Here is a 19,040-nt window from a genome sequence, read left to right as displayed (position 1 = left end):
CACTCCACTAATGACTTAAACAAAGTGCAAAGTGTAATTTCATGGGTTATCACCTTATTCACATTTTCCTAAAGTAACTAAGATTGAGAATTTATAAAACATTTAGTTACATTAGAATCATTATACTTTTAATGAGAATTAAAGTCATTGTCCTACCCATTCGGCTAACGAACCTTAACCAGTCAAGGAAGCGGTGGGTGAGAGTGGACACCCATTAAGCTATGATTTTATAGGCAACAACCTTATACCCACCTTATAGACCGGCTTTGTGAATGAGGCATACTAACGGTAAAATGACTTTTTGTTCTTTTATATATATATATATATATATATATATATATATATATATATATATATATATATATATATATATATATATACTTAAAATATTATAAAGTATAAGGGTTGAATTTTAAATTTTAAAATTCTAGGGGTTGGAACTAAAGTTTTTCAAGAGACTTTACATGTTCCAAAACTTGAGGGCAAGTTTTGTAACTTTCAAAACTTTTCGTTTTTCATAACTTATGAGTTTATGGGTTAATAACATGAGTGACTTTTTCATTTTATGTAACTTATGTGTTTAATAATGGATTTTAAAAGTGTGACTTTTGGTAATCCATAACTTGAGGACAAATTATGGATTCCATTAAACACATCAGTATCAAGCATTAAACTACCAAGCAAGTTACAAATAATTCCTATGATCTTCTAAACTCATAAGTTCATGAATGTTCATATCAACAATTTCAAGAATCAAAAATAAACCATACAAAAAATGAAATTTTGATATTAGCCATTGAAAATGGATTAGCATAATCATTACACCATCTAAAACAGGTTTTACAAGACCAAAACAGTTTAGGGTAATGTTTCTAGTCCATGTCCAGCAGCAAAACTCGAAAATCTGCAATAAGGGCTCCTACTCGTCGAGTGCACGAACCTACTCGGCAAGTAGGATGAATTATCACATGGACTCGGCGAGTTTACTCAGCAGATAGCAGTTTTTGATTTTTTCAAAAAGTTTGCATCAAGTATCACATAAAAAAGCCTAGGCTCTGCTACCACTGAAGGGTTTTGAGCATTCTAACACTCCTAAGGTGTACATCTAACCTTAGAAACCTTGGATTTATGTTTTACTAAAATACATGCAAAAATGATTTTCCAAGGTTCTTAACTTAACTAGCATGGCATGGGGAACTTTAAAACATAATTGCTAGTAGAAGAACAAACCTTTTAGTTGCTTGGATTCCTTGAAAACCTTGTGAGCCTAGCACCCCAAGTGTGATGCCTCAAATGACTCACACAATACTTAGAATAACTTTGAGAGAAGTATACTTACACCTCAAAATCAGCTAGCCCTCTATTACTTTCTTATAGTGGCCGATTTTCCTATACATGAGGTCTTTATATAGTTGTGACACAAGTAGGGTTACACCATGTAAACACTAATTATCATGGCTTTTCATATTCCAAGATCCATGGGTTTATAACCTCCATGGACTATCCATGGAGCACCTTATGGGTTTTAACCCAGTCCATACAAATCATGGATCATTAGCCTAATTATAAAAGATTATATGATTTACACAATCAACCCCATATATTTAATTAGTATCTTTTTGATCACTTAATTAATTCTTGATCAATACTAATGAAATAATATTATTAATATATTAGAACTTATAATATATTAATAAACCTTAAGTGTTATTTGTCTCATTTAGTCTATCCAAGTGTTGTAATGCCATGCAACCCAAATGGACCATGCTAATCGGGTCAAGTACATTCCAGGAATAGTTATGAACTTAGACACCTAATCCAACAGTCTCCCACTTGGATAAGTCTAATAATTATTACTGCAAGAATGACTTCAGGAACCGATCAGCAATCGTAGCTCTTTCAAGGTCTCGCGGAATTGAGATGATGATGATACGCTGTTTAAGATAAATGATCATATAATCCTATGTGCTAGATATCGGTTGGACAAAAACATGGAACAATGTCTTACTTATTGTCCAGTAGTTTATTTCCTGATTTCCGATTTGTTTGACATAGAACTTAATCGAACACATCAATTTAGCTCTGATCGGGCCTGGTACATAGGTCAAAACAAAATCATCGAGGGGCTAGATATCGCTTCTAATCCAAGAAGGAACAGATAAACTTCGACTCATATGCTTGTTCTACTACTTGCTGAATTATACACAAAGGCACGTTTTATAACATCGAGTTACCAATGCATTTTCGTACAATCAATGTATAACCAACTCATAGTCGACAACTTATATCTCTAGGTTTGTAGACTTATATGATATTACCGTCTCATGATCACTCGAGATAAATTCCATGAAGTGATACAAGTGAGTGTGGGTTGAATCCAATAATCAGAACTTATGAGCACTCATGAGTGTTATAACATATCTTTGCTATGTCCAACAACTTAGACATCTACAAGCCAACTCATGACAGTCTTGATTCATATCTACTTCCAACATATGACCGACTGTGGAGAATTTGAATAATATGATATATCATAACATAATTATTTTGGAAGTCAAAACATGAAAAATGAAATGATAGTAAACGATTGACAAAAGATAGCAACACTTATACTTATAAATAAACAACAACTTTTATTTATCATCAAATGTTAGTTACGCTTTACAAATTTCAAAAACTATCTAACTACTAAAACTAATATCATCCTTAGGCCCTATGCGCCTCGTATGCTGGAGATGCTCAACCCTACCCAGTCCCTTCGTGAGGGGATCTGTTGGGTTCTCATTCAATGATACCCTCTTTGCCACGAGGAGTCATTCTATACGATGTCTGATGAAATGAAATTTTATGTCGATGTTTCTGGATTTCCCGTGATCCCTTGCTTCCTTGGCTAAGGCCACTGCACTTTCACTATCACATAAAATTTCCATAAGCTCCTTTGTAGCTGGTACAACTCCAAGATCTTCAATGAAGTTCTTTAGCCATATAGCCTCCTTTTCTGTCTCGTTTTCCGCTATATACTCTGATTCCGCAGGTTAAATCAGTCACTGTCTCATGCTTGAAACTTTTCCAAGTAATTGCTCCTTCGTTTAAGAGTATGGAAATTATCCTTATCAGTCTGGAAGCTAGCATCACTATACCCTATTACTCTCAATTCATCGCTCCCACCGAGGGTAACGACCAAGTCCTTAGTCCTCCGAATGTACTTGAGAATGTTCTTTACCGCAATCCAGTGAGCCTTGTCAGGGTTCCCCTGATATCTGCTGACCATGCTCAATGCGAAGGCCACATCAGGACGAGTACAAGTCATATCATACATGATTGAGCCTACAAAGGAAGCATATGGTAGTCGACTCATCTCAGCTATCTCATCCTCTGTACTTGGACTCTGAGTCTTACTCGGTCTGGCGTTACTTTGGATCGGTAACTCTCCTTTCTTGGAGTCTTGCATGTTGAACCTATTTAGCACCTTATCCAAGTAGGTACTCTGACTAAGTCCAATTAGTCTTTTCCTCATGTCTCTCAAAATTCTTATCCCTAAGATATAGGCAGCTTCTCCAAGGTCCTTCATTGCGAAACACTTCCCAAGCCAATAATTAACCTCCTGTAAAGTTGGAATGGCATTTCCCATGAGTAGTATGTCATCTACATACAATACCAAAAAGCTAACTATACTCCCACTAGCCTTGACATATACACAAGATTCATCTTCAATCCTCGAAAAGCCAAACTCTTTGACTTTCTCATCGAAACAAAGATTCCATCTGCGAGGTGCTTGTTTCAATCCATAGATGGATTTCTCAAGCTTACACACTCTATTAGGGTACTCTGTACTGACAAAACCCTCTGGCTGACTCATGTAAACATCCTCAGCCAACTTTCCATTAAGGAAAGCGGTTTTGACATCCATTTGCCATATTTCATAATCATGAAATGTAGCAATAGCTAACATAACCCTAATAGACTTAATCTTTTCTACTGGTGAAAAAGGTCTCAATATAATCAACTCCCGGAGTTTGAGAAAATCCCTTTGCAACCAATCGCGCCTTATAAGTGTGTACATTAGCATCCATATCAATCTTCTTCTTGAAGATCCATTTGCACCCAACTGTCTTACGACCTGGTACATTGTCAAACAAGTTCCAAACTTGATTGTCATACATGGACTGTATCTCGCTGTCCATAGCCTCTTTCCATTTAGCAGCCTCAGTGCCTTCCATGGCTTTCGTGTAGCTATTAGGTTCATCCAGACCTATCAGTGCGTTATCACTGATAAGTGTATCACCTTCCGTAGTAATATGGAAGCCATGGTAATGCTCATGTGCATTCCTAACTCTCGTGGAATGCGTCATAGGTACATACTCATCAGTCAGATCAACTGGAGTTTCCTCCTTAGGTTGATTACTAGGGTTTGAGGTTCCTTCACCACTGGACTCTTGAATTTCTTCAAGGTCAATTTGCCTCCGACTGTTTCCTTGGCTTATGAATTCTTTTTCTCGAAAGACTCCCCTCCTTGCTACAAAAACCACATTATCACTGGGTCTTTAGAAGAGGTAACCAAAGGATTTTTGTGGGTAGCCGATGAAAATACACCTCTCACTTCGGGGTTCAAGCTTATCGTGAGTCTCGCGCCTCATGAAAGCCTCGTAACCCCAAATATTGATGTGATTCGGATTGGGAACTTTTCCGGTCCACATCTCTTGAGGTATTTTGGCAACCTTTTTGGTAGGGACTAGATTAAAAATACAAGTGGCAGTCTCTAAGGCATACCCCCAGAATGAGATTGGTAGCAAAGCTCGACTCATCATGGAATGAACCATGTTCAACAAGGTCCGATTACTCCTCTCAGCCACACCATTAAGTTGTGGTGTCCTAGGAGGTGTCAATTGTGAGACAATCCCACATTCCTTAAGATAGTCAAGGAACTTTGTACTAAGATACTCACCACCTCGATCGGATAAAAGCATCTTAATGTTCCTACCCAATTGATTCTCCACTTCCTGCTTAAACTCTTTGAACTTTTCAAAGGTTTCTGACTTATGCTTGATTAAGTAGATATATCCATATCTACTAAAATCATCAGTAAAAGTCACATAGAAGCAGTTTGCATCCCTTGTGGAGGTTCTGAAGGGTCCATACACATCTTTGTGTACCAGATCCAAGAAACCTTCACCCTAGCACAAGAACCAGTGAAGGGTGATTTTGTCATTTTTCCAAGCAGACAAGATTCACAACTATCATCAGACTTTAGGTCAAATGATTCCAAGACTCCATCCTTTTGGAGTTGGCCTATGCGTTTCTTGCTTACATGTCCAAGACGACAATGTCCCAATGATGCTTTATCCAAGTTGGTGGAAGAATCAATACACAACACATTACTTCTTAGGTTATCTACAACAGACACAACTTTATACACACCATCACAAGGTAATGCTTTAAAATAAAGAACATTATTAAAGAAAGCATTAATACTACCATATTCATTATCAAAAGAAAAGGTAAACCCTTGTTTGTACAAAGCATGAAAATAAATAATATTCCTAGCCATTTCAGACGAGTAACAACATTTATTCAAATCTAATGTTAACCCACTACTTAGCAACAAAGTATAAACTCCAATCTTGGTGATAGGTGATGCTTTCCTATTCCCCATGATTAAGCTTATCTTCCTATGCTCCACATCCTCACTTCTTCTTAGTCCCTGCAAGTCAGAACAAATATGAATACCACAACCGGTATCGAGGACCCAAGAATTAGAATGGGGTGAGTCATTAGACAATATAGTGTAAATATTTTCATGGTTGGGTTTCACTTCCCATCCTTCACATCTTGTAGATACTTTGGGCAGTTTCGCTTCCTGTGCGACTTTTCGTGGCAATAGAAGCATTCAAACTCTTTAGGGTTAGCAGAAGGAGTGATGGAATCTTTCCTCAGTCAGTCAGTTATGTAAGTCTGGTAACCGGGTGTTTTTTTCTTATTTTGTTTATGTTATACAGGATCAACACACCCAGAAGGTGATTGGGATCAGCCGTAGGGTGGGGGAACTGTATGTCTTGGAGGTTCTCAAAGTATCTGTTGTTTGCTGCCTCCAGCATTGATTTATCTTCTTTCCGTTTTAGTCCTTTGTCATCTAAGTTTTATCTTTAGCATTCTCATTTGGGACATGTGTCTATATCACATTTGAGCTTTTTAGCATCTAGTGGTGTTTTAGGTCATTTAGACACTTGTGATATTTCTGATTGTAGCGGTTGTAAACTAGCAAAATTTTGTGCTTTACCTTTCAATAAAAGTATGTCTTGTGCTACTGCTCCTTTTGACATTATTCATTATGATGTAAGGGGTCTTACACCTGTATCCATAAAGGGTGGGTCAACCAGTTATGTATCTTTTATAGATGATTATACTCGATATACATGGGTTTATCTTATGAAACGCAAATCTAATTTCTTTGATATTTACCGTAATTTTAGAGCTCTTGTTAAAACTCAACATTCGTTGTGATTAAGTGCTTCAAGTGTGACTTAGGGGGTGAATATACCTCTAATTATTTTACTCAGTTACTTGATTCTGATGGTACCATACACCAGTCCTCGTGTACTGACACACCTCAGCAAAACGGTGTAGCAGAACGAAAACACTGTCATATTGTTGAGACTGCCTGCTCATTGCTCCTATATGTGCAGGTCCCTAGTGCCTTTTGGGGAGAAGCAGTCCTAACTATTGTGTATGTGATTAGTCGTATCCCTACTTCATTGAATTTAGTAATGTCTCCTTTTGAGAAGCTATATGGCCATTTCACCAGACCACTCTTCCTTACAAGTTTTTGGATATACTTGTTTTATTCTTCGTCTTCATGTTGAGAGGAACAAGTTGGGGCTGAAATCTACTATTTGTTTATTTTGGGGGTATGGTGTTGGACAAAAAGGATACCGTTGGTATGATCCTATGAGTCAGAAGTTATATGTTTCCTGGCATGTCACTTTTTTTGGAACATGTTCCTTTCTACTTGATTCCTACTACAACCCACAATGTAACGAAGTCCGATCTTCTACATATTGATTCTTTTAATGAAGATATAGAGGCTTAAGATCCATCTATGTCACCTGATCCTTCAGCTCATGACACACCCACTTCTTCAAAGAGTTCCTCGACTCCCCCTGTTCCTAAGCCTGCTCCACCGATTGTTGAAATTGAGAATCCACCTCTACCCCCACCCCTCAGGAGATCTACTAGTCCTGTCAAGTCTACCAAGCTTCCAGATTTTACTTACTCTACATATTCAGGACCATTTGCTTCATTTATAGTGAGTATCCTTCATCTGTCTGAACCTGAATCATATAGAGAAGCTGTTTTAGATCCTATTTTACAGAATGTTATGGCTGAGGAACTCACTGTTCTTCATCAGACTCATACATGGGATTTGGTTTCCCTTCCTCCTAGGAAACATACGATAGGTTGTCATTGGGTGTACAAGATGAAAAAAAAAGTTGATGGGTTTGTTGAGCGGTACAAGGCCAAACTTGTAGCAAAAGGGTATTCCCAACAATATGGTTTTGACTACGAGGAGACATTTACCCCAATTGCAAAGATGACGACAGTTCGTACTATGATTGTAGTTGCATCCATTCGGCAGCGGAAGATCTTTCGAATGGATGTCAAGAATGCTTTTTTGAATGGTGACCTCCATGAAGAGGTTTATATGACTCCTCCCCTAGGAATTCAGCACCGACCGAGTAAGGTTTGTCAGCTTTGCAAAGCTTTGTATGGTCTCAAGCAGGACGGATTCTTCTGTCCTTATATGTGGATGACATGATTATTACGGGTAATGACCATGGTGGTATTGAGTCTTTGAAGCATGATCTAGCATATCGATTTTCTATGAAGGATTTGGGATTATTGCATTATTTATTGGGTATTGAGGTAGCTCAGTCTAAGAAAGGGTATCTTCTTTCTCAGACTAAATATATATCTGACTTGTTTACACGGGCGGGCCTCTATGACAATCGGATTGTTGATACTCTTGAAACCAATGCACGATACTCTCCTACTGATGGCATTCCTTTGTCTGATCCGAACCTTTATCGCACTGTTGTAGGATGTTTGGTCTATCTCACAGTGACTCATCCAGATATTGCTCATGATGTTCATGTTGTCAGTCAGTTTGTTACTGTCCCTACCTCTGTTCATTGGGGAGTTGTTCTTCGTATTCTTCGATATCTTCGTGGCACTCAGTTTCAAACCCTCTTGTTTCCCTCGACGTCTTCTCTTGAGTTATGTGCCTATAGTGACGTTGATTGGGATGGTGATCGCCATGATCATAATTCCACCACTGGATTTTACGTATTTCTTGGAGAGTCTCTCATTTCATGGAAGAGCAAGAAACAAGACATTGTCTCTAGATCTTCCATGGAGGTTGAATATCATATTATGGTTGTAACTACATGTGAGATTATCTGGTTACGGTGGCTGCTTGCGAATATGGGAGTTCATATTTCTTCATCTACTCCGTTGCATTGTGATAACAAAAGTGTGATACAAATTGCAAAGAATTCAGTTTTTCATGAGCGGACGAAGCACATTGAGATTGATTGTCATTTTACCTGTCATCACCTGTAGCTCAGGACCATATCGTTTCTGTTTGTTTCATCAACCTTGCAGCTTGCGGATATTTTTACGAAGGCTCTATCGGCTTCTCGGTTCGGTTCTTATGTGACAAACTCTCAATGTTTATTGTTTCAGCATTATGAGTTTGAGGGGGATGTTAGCCTATATATTATTAGTCCACTTGTTTATGGGCTCTTTAGTCTTTACCCAATTAGGGTTTTGTCTAGCTAGTATTTATATCCGTTTTATTCTTTGTAGTCTTTATGTTTTTCATTAAGAACCCTTGTAATTTCTCTTTATTATAATCATATGACAATGTTATCTAGTTGTTCTACGTTTACAAATTACAGTTGATAGATTAGATTATTAAGTATGTATCTGGTTGTGGTGCAGGACCTTGTTATAAATGGTGCAAGTTTGGTTCATTTTGTTGGCATAGACGACTATTTACAGGTCTGTGTATCTTAAGTAGTGAATACTATTTACAAGTATGTTCCACTTAAATGATCAGTTGATCATATAGTTAAAAGTTTGAATGTACGAATTATATGATGCAGATACCTTGTGAAGAAGCATACATAGATGGCATCAAAAAGATAAGGAGCAATCAATGTCAGAACTACGATGCCAAAGTAAGTAAACAACTCTAGGTTTTAGAAGTTAACTTGCTGATAAAGAAGAAGGCCTTTCATATGGCTATGATTCAAGGCGATTCGTACAAGTAATGTTGAGATATGAGATGGATGATGAAATCTACAATTAGCCTATTTGGCTAGTGGGAGATAAAATATAATCCAAATTCATATAGTTTAGAAAAACGAGTCGAAATTGCCAAGTATTGTTTTCAAAGTATTGTTTTCGTTTTCAAAGTATCTTGCTAATACATAATAAATCCGGTTGGATCTAGTTAAAGTGTCTTGCTAATAAATAATAACTTCGGTTGTATCTATTCTAGTTAAAGTGCATCAACATCATCTTAACATTAAACCCATCCATTTACTTCATGTCCTTTTCATCTGTACTAGGACTAGGTCATTTTTTTATGATGTGACCCTAATGAGAACGACACAAATTTAATTTTACCTGCATGATGCGACGCCAAAGAAGAAAGCATGCCCAAACTTACAAAAACATACAATTAATTTTAATTTTGATATTATTGTTATCTGTTTGTTTTGCCAATCATATACAAGTATATAACTCCCTTGGCTGGAACTCAATTGCCATGGCCGGCTTTTATGGAGTTACTTTATCAAGTCACTTAAATATAATATGGTTGATTCACTTGTCTCATCTACTTGTTCATTCCTCCGGTTTTAAATTGTACATTATTTCAGCTAGTCATGCACACAACCCGTAGGTAGAGTGCATTGTTATCATATTAATTTAAATTTTATTTTCTAGTTTGGATTGGATCATTATGGCTACTACCGTTAGTAAATATGCTAGGGGTATTGGTTCCAAATCATCAAAAACAAATCACGTACAAGGCTCAAGTGGCTGAACTTACCTTAATAGGTAGTTGGTCTTTGCAAATTCATAAAACAAATAAGTTCAACAATTATTGTTATATTTTTTTCATTAAAACCATTAAACTTTACCATTTTTTCTGATTTGACCACTATAGATATTTTTTTAAAGAAAAAAACATTTATTTTTTGTGTGTCAAGCTTCTTCCTTTATTTACATTATATTTTACTACTGTTAGGTTGATTTTGTGTTAGGATACCGAATTCAGAGACGTACAAAAATAGTTTCTCGGTCCTTAATTCACTTTTTTCTGGGAGATTTTAAGTGTTCATTATTCTGTGGTTATTTCATTGCAACTTTAAGTTTCATAAAGGATGAATAGAAAATATCTAAGTTTCCTATACCGATGGTCTTCATCTTCTTTTTCTGTATTACAAATTTTACAAATATTAAGAAAATATTTTGAGAACGACACCATAAAAAAGTTCAAATTTTCAGAGTTGTTTAAAATATAACGAATTGACAAGCAACACAACAATTAACACTATCATGTTATAAGTACCATTATACACACATACACTATCTTACATTCCCTCAATTAGTATTCTTCAAGACTGAATATCCATGGAAAACCACAAAGATGTAGGGATCAATTTTGGGAGATCACTAATAGTACCATGTGTCCAAGAACTTGCTAAGAAATCCATCACAAAGATCCCACCTCGTTATGTACGCCAAGATCATCAGAAACCCTTATTCAAATCATCCGATGACACCTCCACTCTATCTATACCTGTGATTGATCTTCACACCTTATTTTCAACCGATTCTGAATCTTCCACTTATTCCTCTGAGCTCAATAAGCTTCATTCAGCTTCTAAAGAATGGGGTTTCTTCCAGGTCAGCATTCACTAATTAATTATTTAGTCGTTCTTATAATTACAAGTTGTTTCAATTCCATGGTTAATTACGTTTCGAAATCATGATGTTAATATGCTAAATGAATTAACAGGTTATAAACCATGGAATAAGTGAGTCTTTATTAGAGGATTTCAAGAGTGAAGTTTTGAAGTTGTTCAAGCTTCCAATGGAGGAGAAAGAAAAGCTTTGGCAGAAAGAAGACTGCCAAGAGGGTTTCGGTCAACTGTTTGTTGCATCCGAGGATCAGAAGCTTGATTGGTGTGACAAGTTTTACGTAAATACCCTTCCATATAATATCAGAAATTCTAAACTGTTTCAGAAGTTACCTCCCATCCTCAGGTTCTTTTTTTCCTACTCCAAATGAAACTAGCTTAATTAATTTTTTAATTTTGCATGCATGTCTGTTAATTACTGGATATATATGCGTTTTAAAAGTGATTATTTTAGCAATAATAAAGTGGGGTGTAGTAGATAATGTTGGACGTGTTTGTTATTTGAAGTTGTAATGAAATCACGCTGTTGAGTTTTTGTCTAATTCTAATTATTACGGGGTGTTTGTGGTTACTTTTTAAATTTAAAAGTTCTTTTTGTAAAAGTTTTTTTTTAGGAAACAAAAGCTAAAAGTCTGTTTTAAAAAGTGTTTCGGTAGTATTTTTTAATTTTTGAACGTGATTTAGTTTTAAAAGTTCAAAAGTTACAAAAAATACACTTTTTCTTGACTTTTGAAAATCCACTCTTTTCTTCTTTATAAAAAGTTATTTTGAAAAGAATTTTTGCATCTTCCAAACATCTTTATAATTTTTTAGAAAAGTTAAAAGGTAAAAATCATTTAAAAAATATTCCCAAACACCTCTGTCAAAATCCCTATTTTGATAGTAGATACCCTTCCTTGATTTGTTTTTTGAAAAAATTATAAAAAATTGAATTTACCACTTTACGGCTTTTATCCTTTACCGGTTTACCGTTTATCCTTTTTTGTTGTGACTAATGTTCAGAAGTTATAGGTTTTGAATGGAAAACTGAATATTGGAGGTATTTTTCATGTTTTGAATTTATAAATTAAAATTAGTTAAATTTGGTTGCATTGCTATAAATTAACATTGAAATTTGATTAAATATTTATTATACTTGTTTATTCTCTTTTTATTTTTACTTTTTAAAGTTATCTAAGGTTTAGAATCTATGACAAATATATATATATATATATATATATATATATATATATATATATATATATATATATATATATATATATATATATATATATATATTTCACCCGTTATCCAGCATACTTATCGTATTTCTTTGTTATCTGTACTAGATTACGTATCGCTTTGTTATCTCTACCACTTTTTAATATATAGGAATATTATATACATAAAAAATGTAGATGATAAGATAGTGGGTTTAATTACTATCGATAACAAATAATAAATATTAGTAGTATAAAAATGCATAAAACGATATAAAAAAAACTTTAGCGGACATCGTGCAAGTTGTACGTATGATCATGCATGCACGTCAGGTAAAAAAAAAAAAAAAAAAGACAATTACCTAATTTGTCTTCAAGTTACTCATATAATTCATTATTTCGTATTCTTTGACTTGATTGACTTAATAAGTGCATGCCTTAATCCGATAAGTTATATATGGGTGTTTCCTATTTGAGTTAATCCAGAAAGAATGAGCTTTCTTCATCTCATATGTTAACAAATTATTCATTTTCTATTTCTTTTTTCCTTGCATTTTGTCAAATATTTTCGAAACATTATTTATCCAGTGAGAAGGTGGACACATACTCTAGGGAAATAAAAAAGCTAGCAGTAGGCATCTTGGGTGAAATGGGTAAGGCTCTAGGGATGAGCAAGGAGGAAATGAGGGAGTTATTTGATGATGGGGCCCAGTTCCTACAAATGAATTATTATCCCCAATGTCCTGAACCAGAATTGGCTATGGGATTCTCCCCTCATTCTGATGCAACTGGATTAACAATCCTCTATCAACTAACCAAAAACACTGGCCTCCAAGTTCGAAAAAATGGAAAATGGGTATCCGTCAAACCTTTGCCAAATGCTTTGGTAGTCAACATTGGGGACATAATGGAGGTAACAACATAATTCATGATTTCAGCAAGATGACAAAAGGATAATCGATTTGATATTTTCAATCCGTTTTCATACAAAAAATAGAATGTGTTTATGATATCATTTTACTTATTTAAATGTCTATCTAGGATTTTTTTTGTTTTCTAGGGAAAAATGAACCTAATCGAATTGTGCTCAACCTAACTTTGTATGTTTACAGGTTGTAAGTAATGGTGTATACAAGAGCATAGAGCATTGTGCAACAGTGCAATCAAACGAAGATAGGTTATCAGTGGCAACATTCTACAGCTCCAATATGGGTGTAGAAGTAGGCCCCGCAAGAAGCCTTGTTGCACAACATAATGTAGCAAACTTTCGACGTGTCACTTTTGAGGAATATTACAAGGATTTTTTTGCTCGAAAGCTTGATGGTAAATCAAACTTGGAGTTTATGAAACTTTAAGCGTACTTGAATGAAAAAGGTTATATAGTTTGAACTATATCGATGGTTTCTTTTGTTTTGTGAAATTCAAAATCGTTCTAAAGTATTGTAAGAAAAGTTGGTAGTTGTAGTTTAGCCTCATTCTCAATTTTTGTATGTCGGGTATTTTAACCGAGTTTTTTTTATAAATAAACATCTTTTGTATGTGTTCACAATCAGCAAAGTTAAAAGCTTCATTCATGAATCATGATAACCATATCCTTTTGCCTCATTTAATGGAGCTTCATACTTCAAAAAGAAATAAAACCAGAAAACACAACAAACCTACAATTCAACTACGTAACATTTTTCTTCAATTCTTCAACTTTCATATAATCCAAAAATGACTTTCCATCTAGCTTTCGAGCAAAAAATCCCTTGAAATATTCCTCAAGAGGGACTCGGCGGAAGTTTGCTATATTATGTTGTGCAACAAGACTTCTTGCGGGCCCCAATTCAGTACCCATACCCGAGCTATAAAATGTGGCAACCGATAATCTCTCGATGTTTGAATGCACTATTGCTCGATGCTCGATGCTCTTATACACGCCATTAGTTATGATCTACAAACAAATATCAAATTTGAGGTTTTTTGGGTTTTGGTTACACGTTTGTTTTCTTTTTTCCAAGTTTCAGATACACAAGCAATAAAAACAAGAGTAAATTACACGAATGGTCCCTATGGTTTGAGGTAATTTGCATGCTTGGTCCCTAACTTATTTTTTTAACTCGGAAGGTCCCTATGGTTTGTTTTTGTTACACGTTTGGTCCCTAATGTTTATTTTTGTTACACGTTTGGTCCCTGTCTTATCTAAAAAGACTATTATTTAAAGAGAAAAAAATGATGGGGTAAGTGAGGTAAGGTGAGGGGGTAGGATTAGGGGTGTGTTTATTTAGATAAATTAAAAAAATCAAGGGTATAATAGTCTTTTTAGGTAAGATAGGGACCAACCGCGTAACAAAAACAAACAGTAGGGGCTTCAGAGTTAAAAAAATAAGTTAGGGACCAAACGTGTAAATTACCCTAAACCATAGGGACCATTCGTGTAATTTACTCTAAAAACAATAATGGAATTATGTTGTTACCTCCATTATGTCTCCAATGTTGACTACCAAAGCATTTGGAAGAGGTTTAACGGATACCCATTTTCCATCTTTTCGAACTTGAAGTCCCTCTGTTTCGGTTAATTGATAGAGAATCGTTAAAGCATCGGCATCGGAATGAGGGGTGAATCCCAAAGCCGATTCCGGTTCCGGACATGGAGGATAGTAATTCATTCTTATCGACTGAACCCCATCATCAAACAATTCACTCATTTCTTCTCCATCAATCCCTAGAGCTTTAGCCATTTGACCTAAGATAGCCATTGCTAGCTTTTTTATTTCCATAGAGTAAGCTTCCAATTTCTCTCTACAAATTTCTTCAATGTTGTTAAAACAATTAGGGTTGTGTTTCTTTTTTTCTTCACATTATATATTGTCTGGATCGATGATTATGATTAAAAGATATATAAGAAAACGACAATATAGCAATTTTGTAAAAAGTGAGGACTTAATGGAGAAAACCTTACATTTATTTAAGTTACAACAATCAATAACAGAACATTCAAAGTTATAGACTTTTCATTTGTAGAAGGAAGAAACAACCTGAGAACCGAAGGTAACTTTTGAAATAGTTGAAATTGTCTAAGATTGTGTGGAAGGGTAGTTATGTAAAACATGTCACACCAATCAAGCTTCTGCTCCTCTGATACAACGAAAAGCTGACCAAAACCTTCATGATTGTCTTCTTCCTGCCAGAGCTTCTGTTTTTCCTCCATTGGAAGCTTGAAGAAGTTCAAGACTTCGCTTTTAAAATCCTCTAATAAGGGCTCACTTACTCCATGGTTTATAACCTGTTTTTATCGACTATATGAGCTGAATACGATATAATGGAAACAAAACTTTGATTCTTAGCATATGTTAGTACTTGATTTGGATTTCATCGTGATTTGCAATCCAACAACATATACAATTTCTAATTTACAAGGATTAAATCGAATCAAATAGACTTTAAGAACTCTGACCTGGAAGAAACCCCATTCTTTAGCAGCTGTATGAAGCTTAGTGAGCTCAGAAGAAGACGTCGAAGATCCGAAATCGGTTGCGAATAAGGTGTGAAGATCAATGACAGGTACAGAGAGATTGGAGGTGTCGTCGGATGAAGTGATTAAGGGTTTCTGATTATGATCTTGGCGCACATACCGAGGTGGGATCTTGGTGATGGATTTCTTAGCAAGTTCTTGAACACTTGGTACTATCAGTGATCTCCCGAAATTGATCGATTCATCGTTGTGGTTTTCCATTGGTCAACAGAGAAGAGTGCACATGCATACATACCACTTCTTAATAATTAATGGGGGGAATTAGACGATTATAAGACAGGATTTTACACCTATTTCCGTTGGTCACAAAATACTACTTCTTGTCGCCTTATTCAATGCGTATCAACTATTTATTTCAAAAATTAATACTAATTCATGCTCAATTTATGTAAGAAAACACTCTGGTTTCCGTAGTATTTAACTAAACTAAATCACATTGCATTTTGTTAAGGACGTACATAGTATTTTTTTTAAAGCCATATAGGATAATAGGATAAGATAATGATAGCATCTATATATGTTGTAAATTGTAAGGAGGGATAGCAACTAAATATTATGTTATTTTATTTTGGAATAAAATATTATGTTATCTTCTTTGCAGGTTTAATTTCTTGTAAGGAACAAAAAGAGTCTTTTTTTTTTGTATTATTTTGTAGTTTATGAAGTGATGGACAACACAAACAGTGAGACACCCCATTCCCACGATTCAATCATCCTACTATTTATTTGGAAGTTAGATTAATACTTGTTTTCCTACAAAACGTTATTGTCTAAAGAAATTATCATTAGTAGGTAATAAATTATTTTTTTTTTTATTCACAAAATACCAATAAAATGATTGTATTTTGTGAACACAAAGTTCTAGTTGTTTACCTTCTTCCGATGACATTTTTTAAAATAATAGTATTTTGTGAAAAATAAATAGTTTGTTGTCTGTTTGAGAAACGAAAGTTAATGGTAATTTTTTTGGGGCGTGTTTAATTAGTTTGTAAAGAAAGATTGGTGTTTCGGATAATTTCAAACTATTTTTCTTTCCATTGGTTACAATCTAGTTTCTTGGATCTTGACAATCACCCAAAAGGAATTTAAAGGTTTGTGAATTAATAAATTGGGTAGGTACCCACTCATACGTTTTGCCCAATTCTTCACTCAATCGAGTGAATGAGAAATACATGTTGTGTTGTGTTGTTTTGTGTTTATCAACCCCTTCGCTAGATTATCACCAAAATGGATGAATAAGTTAACAAGGAGAAGAAAGTATCATTGAATTTCTTTAATATCTATTACAATACGAAACACTTATTTACAAAGAAATTGGGTTGTGTAACATCCAAAGTGAGTTAGTTGTAACCAAATTAATTCCCTTATCATACTTCATGCCTTCAAATAGACTTTTCGTAAGTCTATGGTAAATGAAAATCCATGTACTAAGCTTCAAATTTACACTACATTTTCCCATGAAGTTCATAATATATTTGGAGTCAACTCCTTTAAAGGAACCATTTTATTAATACTAAAAATCTAATACATGTTATGACAACCCTAACATTCCTTAATGTGCACAAACTAATTCTTTACATTGAGCTAACAAAACTATAACCCCGAGGTTTATGAACACCTAATCCAACCATAACATTCCTCAAAAAGGCAGCATGACCCCAATTCTCAACATCAGCATAAAGACTCGATAAAACTATATATTGACCACATTGTTGTGGATCTACCTCAAGAAGCCTTTTAGCCACCTCATTTCCTAAATCAATATCCCCATGAAGCTTACAAGCACCCAAAAGAGCACCTAAAACAGAGGCATCAGGCTCAAATGGCATCCTACTTATGAAATCTTTTGCTTCTGCTAAAAACCCTGATCTACCCAATAAATCAACCACACATCCATAATGTTCCATTTTTGGAACAACACCAAATTGAGGCAACGTTGAGTAGAATAATTCTAAACCTAAATTTATAAGGTTGCAATTTGAACAAGCAGCAAGAATCCCAACAAAGGTAACTTCATTTGGATGATACCCTTCAATCTTCATCTTATCAAACATTTCTAAAACCTTTTTGTCTTTTCCATGTGAAGATAGAGCACAAATCATTGCATTCCATGTACATGTTTCCTTTTTCAACATACTTTCAAACACTTTTGTGGCGTAATCTAAATGACCCGTTTTCCCATATAAATATATCAGTGATGTCCCGATAAAGGGAGTTACTTGATCCTTGTTCTTGATGATATACCCATGTATCTGTTTCCCAAATGTAACAGAATGAACACAAGCAGAAAGAACACTAACGAATGTAGCTTCATTAGCTTTCACAGAACAATCTCTTAAACACCTTTGAAAAAACCGAATTGCAGTGTCGTAACACCCTCTCTTGCTGTACCCGTTGATGATGGTAGTCCATGAATAAACATCCCTCACAGGCATTGATTCGAAGAAGGAAACAGCAGAACCCATATCCCCATTCTTGCAAAACCCATCAAGCATAGCGTTACAGGAAACAAGGCATGGTTCAGGCATTTCATCGAACACCTTCTGTGCATAGGAAATACAGTTGCTTTTAGCATACAAATGAATGAATGATGTTTGTACAAAGGGATCTGATAATACTCCGCGCTTGAGGGCTTGAGTGTAAAGGGGTTTAGCGATGAGGGAAGGGGTTGTATAAGCAGCAACGGTGGCTTTGGTTAGTGAAGGGAAAGTATGGGGGTTTGGTGGGATGTTATGGGAAAGCATGTGGGTGAAAAGGAGTAAGGTAGTGTGAGGGAGATGGATATTGAGGTAAGCTCTGATGAGAGTGTTGTAGAGTAAGGTGGGTATCCATTTGAAGGTAGATGAGTTGGGGTTAGGGTTAGGGTTAGGGAGGAGATTACCGCTGATGATGAGGAGGGAATGAATTTGCTTGATTTGGATGGAGTTTTTGATGAAACGTTGAAGGAGTTGCAGTAGAGATTCCGGCGAGAGAAACATCCCGGAGCCAATTCATTGGATGGACAGCTGAAATAATGAGACAGTATAAGATACGTATTTAATTATTAATTAAAAATTTTAAAATGCAAGCATAGATTCTGAATTTTAATAAGGAAAATAGAAACGACAAAATTTCACCTATTTTTATATTTTTTTTAAAAAGAATATCCAAAAAAAAATTACTTATATAGCTATCAAAATTGTAGATGGGCTTTTTGTCATTTTGCAGTGACGAAATCGTAGATAGCAATGATTTCTTCCGACATGTTAACTTTACATTCTATTAATTCAATAAGCATCATGTTAACTTTACATGCTATTAATTCAAAATTATGTACTCAAAGCTGCATAGTTTCAT

The 19,040-nt window shown here is 35.2% G+C and overlaps 2 protein-coding genes and 1 pseudogene across 2 annotated transcripts; 1 reads left to right on the top strand and 2 right to left on the bottom strand.

Moving 5' to 3' along the window:
- The first annotated feature begins 10,675 nt into the window (after nt 1-10,675).
- On the top strand, nt 10,676-13,635 carry LOC145045122 (protein SRG1-like). The gene is made up of 4 exons (XM_078993464.1): nt 10,676-10,974; nt 11,087-11,334; nt 12,776-13,100; nt 13,300-13,635. The coding sequence occupies exons 1-4, from the start codon at nt 10,699-10,701 to the stop codon at nt 13,540-13,542; spliced, it is 1,092 nt and encodes a 363-aa protein (XP_078849590.1). The 5' UTR covers nt 10,676-10,698; the 3' UTR covers nt 13,543-13,635.
- A 98-nt stretch (nt 13,636-13,733) lies between these two features.
- LOC145045112 (protein SRG1-like) lies at nt 13,734-16,048 on the bottom strand. Its single transcript, XM_078993456.1, has 4 exons — nt 15,627-16,048; nt 15,208-15,455; nt 14,647-14,971; nt 13,734-14,123 (listed from the first exon to the last, which is right to left on the bottom strand). Exons 1-4 carry the CDS (start codon nt 15,903-15,905, stop codon nt 13,857-13,859), a joined length of 1,119 nt encoding a protein of 372 aa, XP_078849582.1. The 5' UTR covers nt 15,906-16,048; the 3' UTR covers nt 13,734-13,856.
- Nucleotides 16,049-16,944: 896 nt separating this feature from the next.
- On the bottom strand, nt 16,945-18,726 carry LOC145045103 (putative pentatricopeptide repeat-containing protein At1g10330 pseudogene; annotated as a pseudogene).
- Nucleotides 18,727-19,040: the final 314 nt, after the last annotated feature.

This window comes from Lactuca saligna, chromosome 1 (genome assembly GCF_052625555.1).
Source record: "Lactuca saligna cultivar CGN05327 chromosome 1, ASM5262555v1, whole genome shotgun sequence".
In the NCBI taxonomy this organism is placed as follows: domain Eukaryota; kingdom Viridiplantae; phylum Streptophyta; class Magnoliopsida; order Asterales; family Asteraceae; genus Lactuca; species Lactuca saligna.
This window is presented reverse-complemented; position numbering and strand designations above follow the sequence as displayed.